General features: G+C 41.8%; 2 protein-coding genes across 5 annotated transcripts in view; both read left to right on the forward strand.

Moving 5' to 3' along the window:
• The first annotated feature begins 90 nt into the window (after positions 1-90).
• MRPL32 (mitochondrial ribosomal protein L32) lies at positions 91-6183 on the forward strand. The gene is made up of 3 exons (XM_036429834.2): positions 91-260; positions 1724-1905; positions 5739-6183. The coding sequence occupies exons 1-3, from the start codon at positions 143-145 to the stop codon at positions 5991-5993; spliced, it is 555 nt and encodes a 184-aa protein (XP_036285727.1). The 5' UTR covers positions 91-142; the 3' UTR covers positions 5994-6183.
• Positions 6184-19396: 13213 nt separating this feature from the next.
• HECW1 (HECT, C2 and WW domain containing E3 ubiquitin protein ligase 1) overlaps positions 19397-21910 on the forward strand; it is a 101141-nt gene continuing 98627 nt past the window's right edge. For 2 of the 4 annotated variants that reach the window (XM_036429813.2, XM_045578612.1), the window contains exon 1: positions 19397-19746. Coding sequence is in view for 2 of the 4 variants with exons in the window: in XM_045578612.1 (XP_045434568.1) it covers positions 19678-19746 (69 nt within the window). In the remaining 2 variants the exon portion in view is untranslated. The remainder of the gene's footprint in view (positions 19747-21910) is intronic. The other 2 variants (XM_036429811.2, XM_036429810.2) reach the window with 1 other exon arrangement.

Raw genomic sequence — 21910 nt, forward strand, 5'->3', positions numbered from 1 at the left:
TGGAGGAACGTCAGAGCCGCTCCCGAGGCATGCTGGCCTTTGTAGTTCCAGAAGCCGGGCTGGCCGACTCTGCGTCTTGTGCGCATGCTCCGAACCGGGGCGGGCCTCGGCAGCGTTGTTGGAGGCTCTGGTGTCTGCGGCCATGCTGGTGCTGGTGGTTCCGCCGTGGCCTGCAGCCCGGGAACTTCTCCGGAACTGCTGGCAGCGACTGCAGTGGACACTCCAGCAGAGCCGGCCAGGCTTTCCCAGGCCTCCGTGGGGTACGTAAAGGAGGTGGCGGTAGAGAGGAGGTAGAGGAGGGAACTCCAGGCGGCGCGGCGGATACAGTTCATACGCCGCCCTTCCTTCTCCCCGCGTTTCCAGCCGCGACAGGGGACGTGTTCAGGGACACTTCCTTAGGGACGAGAGACCGATGTTTGTTTTTCTGCTTCCTCTCCGCAAAAGAAAAAGCCCTCCGACACATTCTGACAAACGTTACTGAAGCATCAAGGGCCGCCACTGTCGGGATCCTGGGATCTGTCCTTTCCTGCCCTCCCACACCTTAGAGCAGTTTGTCCTTGTGGTGTTTGAGCTCCGTGCAGCTAAATCCCGATCCCCGTGTTTCCCCCCGGAAACTAATTTGTATTGGAAGTGTCTTAGATGTTAAAATGGTATATTTACCCTCTGATTCATTTCTGAGGTCTACCAAACGTGGTGATACACAGGCGGTCTGGAGTGAGAGCCCACTCACCATATGCCAAAGCCTGCCGGTGCTCCCCGGGGTTATTCCCAGAACGGTCCCATCCGACCTCACCTTTCCGCGGAGGAATCAGGCTGAGAAAGGTCCCAGCCTTACACACGCCTTCCAGAGCCTGTGCTGGTAACCCCTGGCCTGTGCTTACAGATATGTTTAGGTAAAAAGGAATACCAGTTTTTAAGTGTTGCACAGCTTTGTATACATTTTTATTTTTAAAATGTAAAAATAATTTTTTTAATTTATTTATATTAGAGAGAGGAAGGCTGAGAGGGAATCAAACTCTCAACCTTGGCTATTGGCACCGTGCTCTAACTAACTGGGTTACCCAGCCAGAGCCTGTATATTCTTAAGAGTACCTGAAATCAAAAGGAATGTTTCAAGTCTGAGAAATGGCAAGGAGCGGGTAAAGGAATCTGTTTTATTTTATAAACAATCTAGAAAAAAGTGAAAAACGTTGATGGTTACATAAACTAATATGCGAAGAGTGGTGAGCTAGTGCTTTTTCTTAGCAAACAGACAGGAATCAAGATAAAATATTATGAACTAAGTGATGCAAATAGGGCCTGCGAGCTTATATGACGAAGGAACTAACTCAGTTTGAATATAATTAAAAAGCCAGTAGGCAGTTTTCTCACTAGGTCAGAAGTGGCCTTTGGGACTCTCAAGCTTAGATTTACTTATAAAATAAGTAGGTGTACTGCCCACCGACAGGATATGGACAAACTCTTGCTAGAATTTCACTGATTTCATTTCAGCAGGTGTCTCTAAGAAAAAAATTATACTTGTACTCCTTAAAATTGCTTTATGTATGAGTTTTGGTATAATTTAATAGCTAAGGTTTTCTGTTTAATGTCTATTGAATGTAATATTCTAAATTACAAATATGTCTGTTTTCACATCACTCTTGATTGTTACGGAGAATTATATTTGAAAATAGTCACTTAGAAACTAAAAACTGATTCTGAATCTTCATATTTTATTTTGTAGAACCAGCTTTAGCAGTCCAAGGTCCGGCTATATTTACGGAATCAGCAAATGATACTAATGGAAGTAAGGAGGTTTCCAGCCTTTTGGATAGTATCTTTTGGATGGCAGCACCCAAAAAGAGACGTAGTATTGAAGTTAACCGGTGTAGGAGAAGAAACCCTTACAAGCTCATTAAAGTTAAGGTAATATGTTCATTTTTGTAGGTGTACTTTTTCTCATGACTATCACTGAATATCTTCCTTGTATATTCATATAACTTTGGGTAAATTATTCTCAGATCTTGTATGTCCACTTCTGACTTAAATAAAGTGCAATAGCCCAAACCAGTTTGGCTCAGTGGATAGAGTGTCAGCCTGCCGACTGAAAGGTCCCAGGTTCAATTCCAGTCAAGGGCATGTGCCTTGGTTGTGGGCACATCCCCAGTAAATTAAAACATCAATTTATTGTTTCACCCATCCATGCATTCATTGGTTGATTCTAGTACCTATCAAGACCAGGGATCGAACCAACAATTTTGGCATATTGGCACCTTGCTCTAACCAACTGAGCTACCCAGCCAGGATTCTTTGTGGTTTTAATTTGTATTACCCTTATCACTAAAGTTGAGATCTTTTTCTATATCTATTGGCCATTTGTATGTCTTACTGATGGGTACTTGAGCTGTTTCTAGGTCACACTGTAGGAACGGATCTTCGATGTAACCCTAGGTGCATGTATTCTTTCTGATTGGTGTTTCGGGATTCTTCGGGTATATTCTAAGAAGTAGTATCACTAGTTCAAAAGGCAATTCCATTTTTTAATTTTTCCATAGTGACTGGGCCAGTCTACATTCCCACCAGCAGTGCACTAGGATTCTCTTTTCTCCACATACTTGCCAGCACTTGTCATTTGTTGATTTGTTGAGTTGAGAGTTTCTTATATATTGCCTTATTATGTTGAGATACTTTCCTTCTATTTTGAGTCTTAATATAAATTGATGTTGTACCTTGTCAAATGCTTTTTCTGCACCTATTGATAGGATCATATGATTGTTATCCTTTATTTTGTTAATGTGATTTATCAGATGGATCAATTTGCCCTCTACTTGATAGTGATGTATTATTTTTTTTTAATGTATTATGTTTTTTTACTTGTATTTTGTCTGGGATATTTGTATCTATATTTATTAAAGACATTGGCCTATAATTTTCTTTTTTGTATTGTCCTTGCCATGTCGGTTGGTTGGTTGGTTGTTGTTTTTTTTCTGTCTGATTTTGATATCAGGCTCATGTTGGCCTCATAAAATGTCTCTTCAATATTTGGAAGAGTTTAAGGAGGATCGCTATTAAATCTTCTGTGACAGTTTGGTTCACTAATAAAGCCATCTGGTCCTGGACTTTTACTTTGGGGGAGGTTTTTTATAACTGTTTCAATTTCATTACTGTTAATCAGTCTATTTATATTTTTTAATTCATCATGATTCAGGCAAGGAAGGTTATATATTTCTAAGACCTTGTCCATTTCTTCTAGGTAATCAAATTTGGTAGTATATAATGTTTCATAGTATCCTGTATGGTCCTTTGTGTTTCTCTGGTTTCCAGTTTAACATCTCTTTCATTTCTTTCTGATTTTGTTTGAGTCTTTTCTCTTTTTTCCTTATTGTGTAAAGCCAGACGTTTGCCAGTCTTATTAAACTTTACTTCCTTTCTTCTACTGACTTTGGGTTTCTTCTGTTATTCTTTCTCTAGTTCTTTAAGGTGAAATATTAGGTTTTTATTTGATATTTTTCTTGTTTCTTGAGGACATCTTGTAGTGCTATAAACTTTCCTCTTATTACCACTTTTGCTATATCCCCCAAAATTTGATATGTTGTATTGTCATTCTCATTTGTCTCTGTATCTTTTTGTTGTTGTTAATCCTCATCCAAGGATACTGTTTCCATTGATTTTTTTTTTTTTTTAAGAGAGGATGAAAAGATATTAGAGAGGGAAAGAGGGAAAAAAGAAAGAGAAACATTGGTGTGAGAGAAACACGTGGATTGGTTGTCTCTTGTATGCACTTCACCAAGGCCAGGAAACAAACCTGCGGCCCTTTGGTGAGAAACCTCGATAGGTCACCTCCTTCATGCACCTTGACTGGGGATAGAACCCACAATCCGGGTATGTGCCCCGACCGTGAATTAAACTCGCCACCTTTTGGTGTACAGGACAATGCTCTAACCAACTGAGTCATAGTCGCCAGGGCTGAAATCTCTTTGTTGCTGTTGTTTTATAGTTGAGACTTCACTGTTCAGTAGGTTGATAAGTAGAGATCTTTCTTTTGTTTTCCAGTAGGTGTTGCTGAAGCACAACTCACAGTTACATAGCTGCCTCCCCTCACCCTCCCAGAGCTTACAGCAGCCCCAGCAGATGCCATAGCAGTAGCATGGATGTGGCAATGGCAGCACACACTCTCTGCAACACCGGAGACTGGAAGGGCAGAAGTATTTCTCCCTGAGTGTCAGGCACACACTGCAGCTCAACCCAGTGACGGGCTCCTGGGATCTCTGTGGGGTAGTGGTGTCTTTGCTGCAGAAGATGACCTGCATTCCCTGGGGAGGTGGGCATCCCTTAGTCTCATCTCAGCAGCCCCCCTGTGGGGATTGTGGTAGGCGATGGGTCTCTGGATCTGTGAGATCCCAACACTGCCTCCTGCAGCTAGAGGCTGCTGGCAATGCTGCCTTTCTGAGGGGTCCTAGCTGCCTCCACTAGGCCCCACTGCAGTGGGTGGGATGGGGTGGGTGGGGAAAGGTCTGTTCTTGAGTTTGTGGCCTTGCTCTCCTTCCAGTAATGGTGGCTGCCCGACCTCAGCTGCCATATCTCTGCTCTGTCATCAGGGTAAACTGCAGTATGCTCCTGCGCTTAGAGTTGGATGTGTGCCCCTCCAGTCCTCAGGGCTGCGGAGAGAGTGCACTGTAACCCTACACCTCCCCTGCTTCCTGTCTGCAGCTGCCCCGTGAGTTTTGGGAGGGTGAGGGAAAGCCGCTATGCATCTGTGGCTTTGTCTTCTGCCTGGTAATGGCAGCTACCAGACCACAGCTGCCACACTTTTGTATTCCATCTCTGCCCTTCGCAGGGTTTTGCTGCAGTGTTTACTGGTCACTCAGGAGGAATGCTGATTCTAACTCTGTTCCTTAGGGCTGCAGTATGCACTGGAACCCAACGCTTTTCCTACTACTGAGGGGCCAGAATGAGCTCTGGGCTGCTGCTTTGATGCCCATGTCTGGCCTTCCTCCTTCCCTCCTCCCCTTTTCCCTGAGATCCACCCACCCTCAGATGTTTCAATGCATGGATCTCAGCTGTGTTTATGTTTTGAGCAGAGAATCCTCTGTTGCATTATAGCTGTCAAACTTGTAACTTCAAGGGGAGCACCCTTGAGGGCCTCATGCTACCATCCTGCTGATGTCATTCCTATTTTTCTTTATATTTCAAACCTACTTTTAAACACATCAAAAAGACTTCTTTAAAGGTTGTCATTTTTGGAGAGACATGTGTAAAAACTCATTAAAATACCCTCAATTTATAACAAGACAGAAGTTTTACATTAAGGAGTAACCAATGTTCTTATGATAAAAAGAAAATTATACCATCTACCAACTATACTTCACAAAGGGATTTGAGTTAAATCAAATAAATCAGGGGAAGCCAGCTTGTAATGTGTTTATCGTTTTGTTTTTCTGAAGATAAAAGGAAACATTAATTTTTTTTTTATTATATGCTTAGCATTTGAAGATGTGGGACGGAATAATAGAGTACTGCTTTAAATAATATGACTGCTGTGTAGATTCAAAGTCAGTGGACCTGAGTTGTAGTCCCAGCTTTTCTACTAACTCTAGCTCAATGTTGTTTATCCCCAGTTTTTCTATTAAAGTGAGATTGAACTGGATGGTAGGTGACCTCTCATGCAGAAAACTTCAGTAACTTTTTGTTCATTATTTTGCCTCTTATTAAAATACATTTTTGTTGTTGATTTTTTTTATTTTTATTTTTTCTTATAGCACAACATAGTCGTTTGTCCTGAATGCGGTCACCTGAAACAGAAACACGTCCTTTGCGGCTATTGCTATGAGAATGTGCGCAAGGAGACTAAAGAAATCAGAAAAGAGATGGGGAAACTAGAAGGGGGCCCTTTTAAGGCTCCTACTGTAGAGACTCTGGTGCTGTACAGGGGAGAGACACCGTCTGAACAAGATCAGGGCAAGAGGATCATTGAACGAGAAAAGAAGCGACCATCCTGGTTCACCCAGAATTGACACCAGAGATGGTTAAAAAGGGTAACTTAATGTAAAACGTTGCTCCTGGAAAAGAGGAAGTTTTTGTATTTTTAATGTTTTGTGTCTTTTAAAAATCATCAAGGTAGCTTAAAACATTCTTCATAAGAAGTTTTGTGTGGGTAATTTGAAAACAATATCAGAAATAAAATCTGAAAATGTTTGTGCAGAGGCTCTGGATTTATAGGTCTCTTTCTTAAGATTTTAAGTAAACATTAAATTTTCAGGACAAAACAATAAAATAATTTACAATTCATACCAAGAGTTATGTGTTTGGCTCTGATTTTCTTTGTTTGCCAGTGTTTTTTCTTACATGAGTATACTTACACAAATATTTTTGTTTGAGTAATACCTGGAAGTAGGTTGTTATTTTAATTCTGGGTATTGTTTTTTAAGATGGTAATTCTAGCAATGAGAAAAGGTTTGTTTGGGGGTTTTTGTTTTGTTTTTGAAAACTAAAATTGCCTTTGGTGGTATTTATTCAGGATGCATTATGTTAATTTACTTGGGAAAAATAGTTCTTGACATTTTACATCAAATCAAAATAACATTTAGAATTCATTAAACAGCTCATAAGATTTGTAATTATTGTTTTGGGAGAAAGACTTTTAAAAGGAGTGAATTCAATAGTACACAGAACATGTGTTAAGGATGTTGCCTTCACATTTTCCTTTTAGTATGTCCTTTTAGTTTATTTTACATTTTTATTATTTTTATCTCTTTGTAGCAATGTCCTTTTTAACTTAAAGCAAATCATTTAATATTTCTTTCTCCTCTGTATTTACCTTGAGCCCAAGGTTTGCTTTTTTTTTTTTTCCTAAGTAGGATAACATTAAAATACACAGAGATAAGTAAGGGATTATGGTTAAATGGAAAATCAGTAGACATGATAAAACCCAGGAATATATTGAATAAGTATTAGAATTAGGCAGCAAATTCAACACTCGAACTTCCTTTTCCTTGCAAAGAGTTTACATGGGTAAGTCTCTACAAGTTAAGACATGATCCAGAAATACACCACTATCTTGGTACTAAGGCCTGATGGATATTTCTCCCAGGCAACTTTATAATGAGAATTCTGTGACTGGTAATCCATGTTATTCCTAGAAGTAAAATGACCAGTTTAATGAGATATAGTAAGACCAATAATATGTCAAAATTCAGTTCAGTTAGTTTTAGATCCTTAAAACTAACATATTGGAATCCCAGTAAATAAGTCTTTTAAGGCTTGGCTTGATATGGGCATAAAATTAAGTTTCTAGAGCACATGTGTCAAACACAAGGCCCGCGGGCCAAATCCGTCCCGCCAGGCCTTGCAATGTGGCCCACACCGCACTGTCATCACTGCACTCCGCTGCGTTTCCATCACAATGACAGTTTATGACTGTTCAGTAAACCATTCGGCCTGCGATTTAGGCTGGATTTTAGATTTTGGCCCCTTCTCTGATTGAGTTCGACACCCCTATTCTAGAGGAATCTAAATATTCTTATTAAGGTACTTCTCTGCAGATAATTATTTCTTAGTGTCTGACAAACCTTAAAAATGCTGTGTCACACTTAAGGTAGGTATACCAGTTAATGCGGATTTTTTTTTTCAATAGATAGAGTTACACATATGTTACTATATATGTGATTTGATATGTATGCTATTTTGTATTGACAGCAAACTTCAAAACTTCAAATGTCAAATTTTCTGAAGGTGTTAAATCATAGGTATTTTTACACTTAAAAATGACGAATTTCATACCAAAAAAAAGCATTTGCTGGAAGTTTTCATTATTTTGACGAAAAAGTTATCGTATACTTTGAAAAGTTTATGCTCCATCTCAAGATACTTGTGAATGCTGGTTTAAACACTTTAAAACTGATGGTTTTGATATTAAAGACAACGTCCAGGTCTACCGAACAAGTTTAAAGACCAACAATTATAAGCATTATTGGAAGAAGATGTGTGTCAGACTCAAAAACAACTTGCCGAAAGATTAAACATTGCTCAGCAAACAATTTCCAATCATTTATAAGCAATGGGAAAGATTTTTAAAGAAGGAAAATGGGTGTCACATCAACTGAACAAAAGACAAATGTAAAGTAGAATATTAGTTCATCTTTTTTTCTTTAATCATCCCTAAGAAGGTTTAACAATAATTGGCCTTTATTTCTCATGGGGTAGTAAAATAATTTCATTGTTATTTTAGAGGACAAATTACTAAGTAAATGGAATAATCAAATTTTAGAACTAGAAGGGGCATTTGAGCTCAACTGGGAGAATTTGTTCATTCAACAGAGGAGGAAACCCAGACTGAAAAAGGAAACTCTTGCTCATATTCTGACAATGACTTATCTGGAAGGTGGCTGGCTACCCTGCTAATGAGGCTTAGGTTGAAGCAAGGAATGTTTAGGTTGAGAGCAATGAGTCATGCATTCTCGTGGCTCTTTGAGATAGCCACCCAGGCATTCTTACCCCTCTACCTGAAATGGGAGGAGAGAAATAGCTTGGCTTCTATCTGGGGCACAGACATCTGGTCAATGTCAAGATTTTCCGATTTCATTCTTGCTAACTTTCCTTAACCCTGTCCATAGCTAATCAAAGTAGTTTCTAATATTTACCATGGATTTACTGTGTCCTATTTGTGATACACCAAATGTATCTAATGCACAGTAAAGATATCGTTTTCATTAATTTTCTGTTTTACTTTCATATTACCCTTGGACAGCAGAGGCTAGCAATGAGCACTCAAAATCACAGAAGGGACATGCACAATCAGAAGGTTGGACATGTAATAGATATCTGTTGAAAGGGCACAAGACAAAAAGCCTATCCTAACGATACCCCAAACCAGTATGTGTTTCGCTTTCCAACATTTACACCTCTATTTTTTGTTAAAAAGTAAAATCAGAAATCTTGTTAATTCCTTCAACAGATGTCCATTCAGCTTGTAGCTTTGAAAAACATCTAAAAGTGGAAAGACATGTGGAAAGGGATATGATTTTTTTGGTCAGTTGTGGATGAGTAAAGAAAAAGTGGCCCCCAATTCTCCCTCTCCGTGAAGGAGATGCTGCACACAGTGCACACGGGTGGAATTAAGCTTCTCATTGTGCCCTTATTAGAAAGTGAACAGGTGCCAAGCTATGCACACATTAGCAGAATACAATTAGCACAAGCTGCTGACTCAATTTGTAGTGCTGAGCACAGCAGTATAAAAACAGGACCATTGTAATCGTGCTAGAGTCAAAGAGAACTGTGAAGCAGTATTTGCTACATTTTTAAAAAAATTTTTTGCAATTTGAATCTAATACATAACACTACCATTAAACACCAAGAAAACACATTTTAAGATTTCATTTATCTTTTTTTTATATATATATATTTTATTGATTTTTTTTTACAGAGAGGAAGGGAGAGAGATAGAGAGCTAGAAACGTCGATGAGAGAGAAACATCGACCAGCTGCCTCTTGCACACTTCCTACCGGAGATGTGCCCGCAACCAATATACATGCCTTTGACCGGAATCGAACCTGGGACCTTTCAGTCCACAGACCAACGCTCTACCACTGAGCCAAAACGGCTTCAGCTCATTTATCTTTTGAAAAAAAATGTTTTTTAGTTCTAGATCGGCCTTTTTGGTGGAATTCACCAAACCATTACTATCAACAATCAAGGTATGTGACTGCCTCGTGTGAGGCTCCCTCAGGAGAGACACTGGAAAAATGGATAAAAGAGTCTGACTGTTGCTGCCAGTCGTACCTTAAATTGTGTTCATTGCTTTCCAAAAGCATGAGAAAGAAAGGAATAATTTAGGAACAAAGGGATTTAAAAGTGAAGTCCAAACAGGGAAGGGCACCTTTGAGAGTGGTGACTCTCAAGATTCTTTTTATCTCCAGGGGTGGCCTGAGTCCTATTATTTTAACATTTTGTTAAGATTCTCTGACAGTCAAAGCAGGAAAAATTATATTTTTTCTCAAAAATAAATTAGGGGAAGCAACACTAAACTTTAAAATTGAGAATTTTTCTGAACTCATAGGAATTAATGAGAACTTTTCAAATTTCCTAAAACTCTTCTTTGAGTCTGTTTAAGGGGAAAGAGACATTAACATGAGTGAAAGGAAAATAAATTTGGTGTCTTCTTTATATAGTGGCCCGCAAGTCATTTTAAAAGGAAACATTTTACTCTCTCCTTGATCACACACTGTCCACCACCACCTACTGTTTGTCTTGTTCTCTAACATCCTAAAACCTTCTTCCTGGTTTCCCTGAAATGCAAATGCTATCTATTGCTTTCAGGGATAAAAAGAAACTTGGAAACATGAGATTTCAGTGACCAATGGAACAATTCAGGAGAGTTACTCATGTGCCCTGCTTAGTCAATGCCTCTCAACCAACATTGGAGGGTCAATAACTGCTTCTCAAAATTCTTGACACTTACTTAGCTCTTGATCTAAACTAATCCTGCTATCATGCAAGAAGGATATATGGGGCCTTGGATTAGTGATCTAACTGACTTCACATTAAGTCAGCCTAATAGCTGGCCTTATGATAGCACTGTTACCCATGGAGTAGACATCTGCTCATTTTACCAGCCAAACATTTATCTCCCACTAAGAAATGGGTATTTACCCAGACTTCAACCTTAAATCAAGAGCCAAGCTAGCCCTAACTGGTTTAGCTCAGTAGATAGAGTGTCGGCCTGCAGACTGAAAGGTCCCAGGTTCGATTCCAGTCAAGGTTATGTACCTTGGTTGCAGGCATATCCCCACTGAGGAGTGTGCAGGAGACAGCTGATTGATGTTTGTCTCTCATTGTATTTCTAGCTTTCTATCCTCTCTTCTCTGTAAAAACAAAAAATCAATAAAATATATATTTTAAAAAAAAAAAGAGCACGCTAGTGATTATAACTGTTCTGGGAAAATCAGTGTCAGAGAAGGACTGAAATATTTCATTAAACAATTTACTGGAAAATACCCACTTCATGTCTTAGAATTTATTGAAAGCACATTTTATCTACCCTACTCATTCCCCACTTCCAAAATTCCGTACACATTACCAGAGCTTTATTTGAATTCCTTAGTTTAGCCCTATAAAATTCTTTGTTGGTGAGACTGTATTTCCTATACCTAGCAAGAATAAAACTTAAGTTAACCAATAGTTCTTCCTAGTGGCCTGGTGAGACCTTTAGAATTCCAGTGAGAGCCCCTCAAATTTCCTTGGGAGGACTTCTCCACAGCTTTGCCCAAGTGTTTTCAAGTGTGGCTAATTTTGCTTTCATTTTTAAGTGTGCGTGTGTTACCCAACCCTAGGTAACTATCCCATACCTCTTGACATATTAACTAGTTTTTGGCATGTGAAACACGACAGTCAATCTGAACCAATGAGTGTCAACCTCAGAATTGTTCTAGAACTATTGGTACATAAGCATCTTTCTTTCCTTTGAGGTTGTTAAGTTGGTAAACTGCAAATCTGGAGCTTCTGGAGGCCATTTTGAAACTGTATAGAAGAGGCTGCATGAAACAGTGGGGGGAAAAAAAAAGTGATCCTGGACATTATTTGTGAGCAGAAAGTTAGCATTGCTCAACTCTATCTGGACTTTTAGTTATGTGAAATCATTAGATCCCTTTCTCATTTGCCTGTGGGCAAAGTCTTGTTTTGTACTTTATTCCGGTAACTGGGACCCTTTCTTCCTCCCCACTCCCTTCATCTATGTTCCCTATAATATTATTTCTAAATATTTGCTTTTCCCCTGAAGTAGGATTATGTATCATTACCTTGTGCTAAGAGATATCTGTCCTACATCCGAGGAAAGGAGGATATGTGATCTAGACTGGGCCCAGATGTGCTTTGGCCAATGGGTTGCCAATATGGACGACAATAGCTTTATTTAACCAGAAGCTTTACATTACATGGGTTGGTTCAGGCCCTCTTGCATTCATGCCCTCTGCCATGAGAATAGCATGTTTTCTATAGAAACTTCTTCAACTTGGGTGCCAGAACAGAGCAAAGCCTGGAGGTGTGCATCCACACCAGCAGAACTGGCACAAATCTACAGCGCTCATGTAACTTAAGCAAAAACATACTTTTGTTGTTGTTTTTAGCCACTCAGATGTCTTGGGGTTGTTTGTCATTATTGTAAAAGTTAATACTTCTTAGTTCATCTTGTCTAAGATTACTTTAATTCAATAATTCTGTTCTTAAACTTTCCATTGGCAAGCATCGTGTTACTTGCTGCCTGTCTGAGTCTCATAACTCCAAGAGGAAAACTGACCAGACATTCTGGGGCAGCAGGAACCAGGGCTGCAAGTCCTCCCTGAAACAGCATGACCCCAAAGACTCCAGTCCCAATTACAGGAGCTGGAGGAGAGGCAGAAAGCAATAAAACTCAAGTATTTAGATCCTTGTGTGAAACAAGGAACCAAGAGTTTAAAATAGAGAAATTAAAATCACTAAAGACAGAAGAATCAAAACTGGCAGGTCAGGTGAAGTTGTAGGATAGGGAAATGTGAATAAACTGGGAATAATTTGCTAAATCCACAGTAAAGGTCCTTGATAGAGCAGACATTACCATTATCCCATATTCTCACATCTTTCCTGCCCCCTGTGCTGGGGATGACCCCGTGGACTGTTTTGATGTATTTCAGGCTATTATTGAGATGTATTTCAGGCTATTATTAACAATAATGTCTTTTTTATAACTTTATTACAGGAAGATTTAGTAAAAGTTTTCCAGCCTATATCATTTCCATTATCACACTGACTTTTCCCTTTCTTCTGCTCCTCACTTCCTCCCACCCATATTGCCTTGGAAACCAAAATAGTTTCTCTCCTCACTTTTATGGATAGTAATTCAGCTCTCCCTTAATTCCTACTCCCAAATTTTCCTACACAAATCTTTCAGCCCAGCAGGAAATGGCTGCTGTTCTATTCAAATCTCCTTTGTTATCAGCTATATAGATTATAAATAATAAAATTTGTTTTTCTCTCTTACCTCTCTGATTCTATAACTCATCACTATCTCCTGAGAGTCCCAGAGATGTAGCCTCTAAGTGCATACTGCAATGCCTTTTACAGATACACGTGAATACTCTTCTATTATAAATTCAAGATTTATTTACCCCAAGGCAAAAACTCTTCTCAAGTTCTGTCATATTTTATCACTTTCTGTAGTTCTGGCACACAGTTCCTTATTTTTCTCATTATTCCCAGCAAAGGTGGCTCCTATATATTTAGATAAACTTTTCAATCTCTTTTTTTTAATATATTTTATTGGTTTTTTATAGAGAGGAAGAGAGAAGGATAGAGAGTTAGAAACATCAATGAGAGAGAATCATCTATCAGCTGCCTCTTGCACACCCCCTACTGGGTATGTGCCCACAACCAAGGTACATGCCCTTGACCAGAATCGAACCGGGGACCTTTCAGTCTGCAGGCTGACGCTCTATCCACTGAGCCAAACTGGTTTTGGCACTTTTCAATCTCTTTATCTCAGTTTCCCTCATTTAAAAATGGGAACAATCATGTCTTTTTTTATAACTTTATTACAGAAATAAGTGTTCAAAATTTTAATTTTATTATGATTATCATATACTGAACTCAAGGATCTCCTAATTGCCAGAAAGTATAAAGTAAAGTAGCTTACTAATACTGAATGGCTGCTGTATTCTGGTTAGGGGCTATTTTGAAAACCCCACTGAAGAATTAAAATAGCACTCCCTACAGAGTGCCCCCTCTTATCCCATATTTTTCTTAGATTATATTTCTTTAGCTACAGTCTTGCAAAATAAGCTGGATCCTATGTTTTCTACACACACACACACAAAAAAAAATTCAAACACATGGTCCCTAAATAGCAAGTTATTAAACAATGAATGGATTACTAATGAGATCAAGGAAAAAATAAAAAATTACCTGGAAATAAATTAAAATGAGCACACACCACCCCAATATCTGTGGGACACAGTGAAAGCAGTCCTGAGAGGGAAGTTCATAGCTTTATAGGCCTGGCAAGAAGAAAGAAAAGTCTCTAGTAAACAATCTAACCCTATACTTAAAAGAATTAGAAAAAGAACAGCAGGAAAAGCCTAGAGTAAGTAGATGGAAGGAAATACTAAATATCAGAACAGAAATAAATGACATAGAAATGAAAAAAATAAATAAATAAAATAATGCAAAAGCTCAATGAAACCAAAATCTGGTTCTTTGAAAGGATAAACAAGATTGAGGAATGTCTAACCAGACTTGTCAAGAAACAGAGAGCCCATCTGGTGTGGCTCAGTGGTTGAGCATTGACCTATGAAGCAGGAGGTCATGTTGGAATCCCCATCAGAGCACATGCCCCTACTGCTGTCTTAATCCCCTGTAGGGGACATGCAAGAGGCAGCCGATCAATAATTCTCTCTCATCATGGATATTTCCATATCTCTCTCCCTCTCCCCTCCACTCTGAAATCAATAAAAACATATTTTAAAAAGGAGAAAAAAGACCCAAATAAACAGATCTGAAAGAGATGTAACAAGAGACATCACAGAAATACAAATGATTGTTACAATTATATGCCAACAAAATAGGCAAACTGGTTGAAATGGACAAGTTCCTAGTAACATATAATCTTGCAAAACAAAATCAGGAAAAAGCAAAACACCTGAATAGACCAATAACAACCAATTAAATTGAAGTAAGATTCAAAATACTTCCAGCTAGTGAAAATCCTGAAATGGATGATTTCACAGGTTAACTTTACCAAATATTTAAAGATGAAGTAACACCTATCCTTCTCAAACTATTCCAAAAAATTCAAGAGGGGGAAAGGAAATTATAGGCCAATATACCTGTTTAATATAGTTGTTAACATCTTCTACAAAATATTTAGTAATTCAGATCCAGAAATACATTTAAAAAATCATACACCATGATCAAGTGGGATTTATTCTGGGATACAATGTTGGTACACTATCCACAAATCAATAAATGTGATACATCACATAAACAAAATGAAAGGTGAAAATCACATGATCACATCAATAGATGCAGAAAAAGCATTTGATAAAATCCAGGACCCATTTATGGTAAAAACTCTCAGCAAAGTGGGAATAGAGGAATCATACCTCACCATAATAACAGCCATATATGAAAAACAGCCAACATCATGTCCAATGGGCAAAAACTAAATGCATTTTCCGTAAATCAGGAACAAGACAGGGACGTCTGCTTTTAGCACTCTTTTTTTTTTTTTTTTTTTTAAGGTTGCATTTATTTCAGAGAGGAAGGAAGAGGGAGAGAGGGATAAAGAAAATCAGTGATGATAGAGAATCATTGGTCAGCTGCTTCCTGAACGCCCTCTATTGGGAATCCAGTCCACAACCCAATTATATGCTCTGATGGGGAATCCAACCATCACCTCCTGGTTCATAGGTCTGTGTTCAACAGCTGAACCACACTGGCCAGGCTCAGCACTCTTTATTCAACATAGTATTGGAAGTTCTAATCATAGTGATCAGACCATAAGAAAAAATAAAAGGCACCCAAATTGGAAAAGAGGAATTAAAACTGTCGTTATTTGCAGATGTCATTATATTGTATGGAGAAAACACTAAAGACTCCACCAAAAACCCACTAGATCTAATAAATGAATTTGGAAAAGTTGCAGGATATAAAATCAACATCCTGAAATCTCACATAAAGATTACGCATACAATAAAGAAATAAAGAGATTAAAAATGAAAAGTAGTCAGAATAGGTGAGTGAATGCATTGAGGTAACATTTGCAATTGTATAAGCAAATAGAAATTGAGACTTAAAAATACCAGCAAAGCAAAAAAGTTATAATGAATTATCTTATATTGATGTTAATTATCTACAAAGAAGTTTTACAAGTCAAATGTGTATAATAGCCTTAATCAAAATGTTAACATGTGTTAAGTACAAATAAATTGTGTCTAATGTCTTTTTAAGGTGGCTTAAGCATATTTCAATTAGATTGCACAGAGTAATTTAATGCACATATGGTTAGAGTAATATGATGGAAAAGTTTAATTAATTGACATATATCAAACATTAAAAAAAATCTAACAGGTGTGTTTTATTTAACCAGCCATGAAACACTAATAAAAATGAACTACATACAAGGTTAGAAATAAACTTCCATGCATTATAATATACTAGAGGCCCAGTGTATAAGAATAAAAAATAAACACATGAGAAGATGCTCCCCGTAATTAGTCATTAGGAAAATGCAAATTAAAATCACAATAAGACACTGCTATACACTTGAATATACTATATACTTCTCTGCCTATCTTCCGACCTTGCCTCATTAATCTCGAATGCTTTCCTTTCACTTCCTTCATCTGCCAACTTCTACTGATCCTTTAAGACTCAACTTGGGCACCATCAATTCAAAAAAAAGTCTGCCCTTGGATTCCCACCCTCACTCCCCCAACCTGGGTCTGAATTAATGGCCTTTGTAAAATATGATCATGGGTCCTCTAATTTCATCTATCACCTCATCCATCAAATATACAGTGCTAAGTTGTTTAATTAGAGGTTGTAGTATTCTTAGCTCTGATCTCCATGAATTAATATATTCTGTCTTCTTTAAGCTTATATCCCCAGAAATTAGCACATTAAAAATTGTTGAATGAGTGAATAAATTCATATTGGAAAATCCTATGCTCTTTCATGTAGGCTCACCCTCTGCTTTAGTTTTACTCAACCCTTCAAAGTTAAAATCATTTCCCCCTCATTAGAGGAAGTCCTAGTTTCTCTAGGTAACTTACTTAGCTGCTCAAAGTTAGACACCCTGGCCTGAATTACTATCCTAAGTCTTAGGGTCTTGGGGGGCCTCAAATGATAATTTTGTGTCACTGGCTGCAATTGATTTGCTGAGAGAGACTATGGGACTTGATACCATGAGCATAGCTATACCAGCGTGGTCCTTAACTAGAAGACATTCACTTCTGACACTACATGAAGGTCTCACCAAAGATGTAATCCCTGGCCAGTCCAAATCAGAGCTTTCTCAGCATTGTAGGTGCCACTTGCAAATGGTGCTCTGTTTTTCTCTTTGTCTGCATGTGACCTTGAAATGAGCAGGCATGCCAGTCCTTCCCTATATCCCACTAGATCCTGAATGAAAAGTGTGGAAACAAAGAGTGCATTAGCATCATAATAACACCTAATATTTATTTATGCTTCTCAAAATGGCTTCATCATCTTATGCTAGGGGTGTCGAACTCAATCAGAGAAGGGGCCAAAATCTAAAATCCAGCCTAAATCGCGGGCCAAATGGTTTACTGAACAGTCATAAACTGTCATTGTGATGGAAACGCAGCGGAGTGCAGTGATGACAGTGCGGTGCGGGCCACATTGCAAGGCCTGGCGGGACGGATTTGGCCCGCGGGCCTTGTGTTTGACACATGTGTTTTTATGCCATCATGTAAGACTAGAGGCCCAGTGCACAAAATTCATGCAAGAGTAGGCCTTCCTTCCTCTGGCTGCCAGCACCGGCTTCCCTCTGACACCTGGGGCCCAGGCTTCCTTTGCAGCCCCAGCTTCATCTGGAAGGTCATCTGGAAGGAAGTCCGGTCTAATTAGCATATTATACTTTTATTTTTATAGACTAGAGGCCTGGTGCACAGATTCATGTACCTGTGAGGTCCCTTGGCGTGGCCTGTGGCAATCGGGCTGAAATCAGCAGTCCAACGCTGCCTGCTGCTCCTGCCTGCCACTCCTGTTCATCTGGTCCCTGCTGTGCCTGCCATGGGCTTGCGCCTAGCCAGTCCCAACTGGCTGTGAGCCCTGCATCTGGCACCCGTGGGTCAGCTGAGCGGTGCTCCTGCTTGGGAGCGCACTGACCACCAGGGGGCCACTCTGCATTGAGCATCTTCCCCCTGGTGGTCAGTGCGGGCCATAGTGACCAGTGGTTCAGTCGTTGGGTCCCTTAGGCTTTTATATATACAGATTAGTATTATTGGAAGCATTGGGATAGTGAATTATTATTGTATTTATAAATGTTTGGAGTATATTGGAAGCTTGATAAATATGATTCATACATGGGTGTCTTTAAAATTCATGGCAAATCTTTTCATTTCTCCACCAAATACACCTCATTTTAAGTTAGGGCAGCTGACGTCTGTTCCCTTTAGATTTGAGGTCTTCTATTAGCAATGAGACCTTAAGGAAATTATACAACCCTATGTAGCCTGGGTTTTCTTCTCTGTAAAATATGATGATTTTTTATTTCTGCAGAGGAACTACGTGAATGTGAGGAATAAATAAGTCAGTAAGGGCGGAGCTACCTACACTTCTTCCAAGCTTTCCACTGGTTTTGGTTGTGAGAGAGAAATCAATGCCAAGAGACTGTTCAGTGAAATAAGTTCCTCAGAGGAGCAGCCATCTTACAGTGTTTGGGAGAGGCACCAGGAGATGTGGTTTTGGGAGGTCTGTGCTCTGGTCTTAGGTAAGGAGTCTGGAGTCAGGGCCAACCCTATTTATTCTAGAGGAGTACTGCATTTGCAGTATAGGAAAATGACCACTCGGGGTGTGAATAATGACTTACGTAGGGAGTGCTGGGCAGGAGAGTGGCAAGACATAAATAAGCATTGTGAATGAATGCAAGTAGGTCATAGAACCTCAGACTACAGAATGTGCTCAAAACCACTGCCTCTTACATGAACACATACAGGCCAAGTATAGACCAAGTGCACTTAGATTTACACATATGGAGTAGCTAGCAACCGACAGTGACCAACATTTCAGCTCTGTTTGCATCTTGATTGGCTATTCAAAGAGGGTGTAGTGTCTGCTTCCAGTTCTAGCATTCTGATACTACCTGCCGTTTAATATAAAACCCGGGTTGAAATCCAGGCTTGCCTAAATGTAGATTTTCCGGGAAGATTTTCATCCTTTGCATTCGTAATGATGATGTTCTTTTTGTGTGTTTGTGGTGCAAATATCAAACAATTTCTGGACACGTGTCTGTGAATGTGCGTAACTGTGTGTTATTTAAGTGGGCGACGTGGGTACAAGAACACCTGTTATAGGGCGCCCACTGAGGTGTGTACCACATCCTTTCTCAACGCACTGGTTGTTCTCACACAGAAGAGCCAATGGGCTCTGAGCTGGTGCTGGATGTGCCCAGTGTCCGTTCTGGGTGTTGGAAGGATGGGGCCCTGGGTGACAAGAATAGATACACACACTTTGAATAATTATAAAGGCAGCGTTTATTAAAGTGCATTTTATTTTCAAAATGGAGCTATCAGCTGTAAAGTGTGCATACATTTTTTTTTTGGGGGGGGGACACCATATATATATTTACAATGGGGGGGAGGGAAGTAGGGGGGCGGAGGGTGGTGCTGGCGCTGAGGCCGTAGGGCGGGGCAGCGCTCGGCAGAGCCAGCGCTGCTAGTGGCTGCTGCTGGAATCCGGTGCCCACAGAGGAGCGGGCGCGGCGGGCGGGGTGCGGCGGGAGGATGAATCGATGAGGCGCGCTGCGTTACAGTGCACCAGGCGCCGCGGGAGCCGGACACGGTGCGTCTCTGGCCCCGCCGGCCCTCCCCCGCCGCGCTCCCCCGCCCAGCCCGGGCCCCTCCGCGGAGCGGTGGCTGCCGCCGGTGACAGCGGGTGGGCACCCGGTGAGTCCCGCAGGTCCCCGCGGCCCGGCGAGCCCTGCAGGGCACATGTGCCCGCCTGGCCCTCCTCTGCGCGCTGACGGGAGCATGATCTGTGCCCGGGCCGGGGCTGCCAAGGTAAGCGGGCGCTGCTCGGGGACTCTGCTTGCTGCCCCTTCCTCTGCTTCGCAGCTGCTGGCGAGGCCCCGGCGGCGCCCTCCTTCCCCAGAACCCGGGGTCCACCCTCCTCCCCACCTCCTCGCTTCTCCTGGGAGGTTCGATTGTCAGCCGGGCCCGGCAGGCATGGGCGGGCGTGGACGCGAGCTGAGTGCCAGCGGCACACCCGGCCCTCCCGGGAGGTGAGGCTCCGAGAGAAACAAAGAAACCCCCCAGCGGGCTCGCCGCGTCTCCCCCGCCCCGGCCCGGCCCGCCCCGGGAGAAAGAGGTGCCGGTGAGGGGGCGGAGAGACCTACGTAATCCCCTTCCCAGCCCACACCCACCCCGACCAAAGCGCTGGGTACCGGCTTCGCCCGGGGCTCCCTTAAGTAATTGTGTCCCTCGCGATGCCCAGAAATAACAGGAGCCCAGGAATAACGGAGCCCTGGGATAACGGAGCCAGGGATAACGGAGCCAGGGGATAACGGAGCCCGGGGATAACGGAGCGAGCGCCCGCAGCCCCGTCCGTGCTCCAGGATGCTCGCCCGGGGGCTCGCGGCAGGCCCGGCCCTGCTCCTCTGGGTGGTGGCGGGCGCGGGGTGCGCGGGGCGGGTGCTCCCCCAGCACCCAGCCGGCCCCGGCCGGCTGCTTGGCTCCCGGACCCTGCTCCCCGAGTCTTCACCAGAGCAGCCGGTCCTGTCACCTGCGGTGTTGCGACCTGCACACGGGCAGAGAGAAGCCGCTGGGGGACAGGTGCCTGGTCCGTCCCTGTGTAGCTGAAGGTGCGCTTCTTTTTTTATCCCTGCACCCCGGTCTGTGACAATGCAGCCAGATTCGGGGCCTCAGACAATGTGGTCCCACCACCACCTGCATTGAGTGCCTCTCGCTTGCCTTGGATGCGCCGGCCACTTGGCCTCTTTGCGGAGCGCGGGTGCGGGGGGGGGGGGGGGTGCTGGTCAGGCCGTGGTGCACCCAGAGACTGGACAGACACCCTAACTTCCTCGCCGGATCTCAGCGCGAGGCGGGCGCTGGCAGGGACTCAGGCTGCGGAGATGTGGTTCCAGGCACAGCCTGCCTCGGTCTGCATTGGGCAGACACCAGCTAGGCTGGGGCGATTCTCCTGGTTGTGGAGGATATTATTTGACATTGCTGTCGTTATTTTTTTATTTTATTATTATTTTGTGTGTGTGTGTGTGTGTGTGTGTGTTTACTTTTCTCGGGATCTGCAGTGGTGCAATTCTCCCCTTGTTTTTATTTATTTTTTTTCCTCTTTGAAAAGCTAATAAGGATATAGGAAATGGATATAGGAAGATCAGCCTGGTTCCAAGACTAAGGGAGGTGTCTTTTCTCTTTTTCCTAGTGTTTAAGTGCGATGTAGGAGGGCAGCTACGTTTATGACTTGAAACCCACGGGAAAAGGCCAGCCGTGAAAGACCCGAGAAGTGTCATTGTCCGAGACCGCACAAAGCAGGCAGCCATCGCTGCGTTTCTTTCTCATCAGTGGACTCTCCCAGCTTTGGCTATTAACAGCTATTCGTTCTAGCTCACGGATTCATTTTGGAAATGCGTGCTGTCCACTAAGAAGGGATTAGCGTCCACATGCCTACCTTGGTATGACGTGTGTGTCTGGTTGGTAGAGAAAGAGTGTGTGGTAGAATCCCCCAGCCCCTTCCTTCTCTCTGCTGCCTCCTCTGGAATGTGGCACTGAAGAAATGCAGCACGCGTTCCATTCCTAGACCTGCAGGACTTCCTAGCGCTTAATGTGATAAAGCATGTTCTGACTAATTCTGGAATCCCAGTCTAGTGCAGTTGGCAGCTTTATGAAATGACAGTTCTGTTTTTGTCTGGGGTAGTTATTCCACAGAGGCAAATGACTTAGATTTGTTCGGATTGTGTGCGTTATTGGCTGGGTGGAGGGATCTCATTCCGAGCCAGAGCAGTCTGCAAATGCATCAGCTCAGAGGGACTGCAGCTGCTGCGATCTGCTTGCCTGGCGACATTTGATCCCTTTGAAAGGTGGGTGTTTTAAAAGATGACTTCAGGTTTTACTTTCTCTGATGTTTGCATCGGATCGGACTGTTAATCTAGGAAAGGCTGACAGACCAGACGCGGTCTCAGAAAGACAAGCCTCCTCAGCCCCTTCCTTA

Source organism: Pipistrellus kuhlii, unplaced genomic scaffold, assembly GCF_014108245.1.
Source record: "Pipistrellus kuhlii isolate mPipKuh1 unplaced genomic scaffold, mPipKuh1.p scaffold_m20_p_10, whole genome shotgun sequence".
Taxonomy (NCBI): Eukaryota; Metazoa; Chordata; class Mammalia; order Chiroptera; family Vespertilionidae; genus Pipistrellus; species Pipistrellus kuhlii.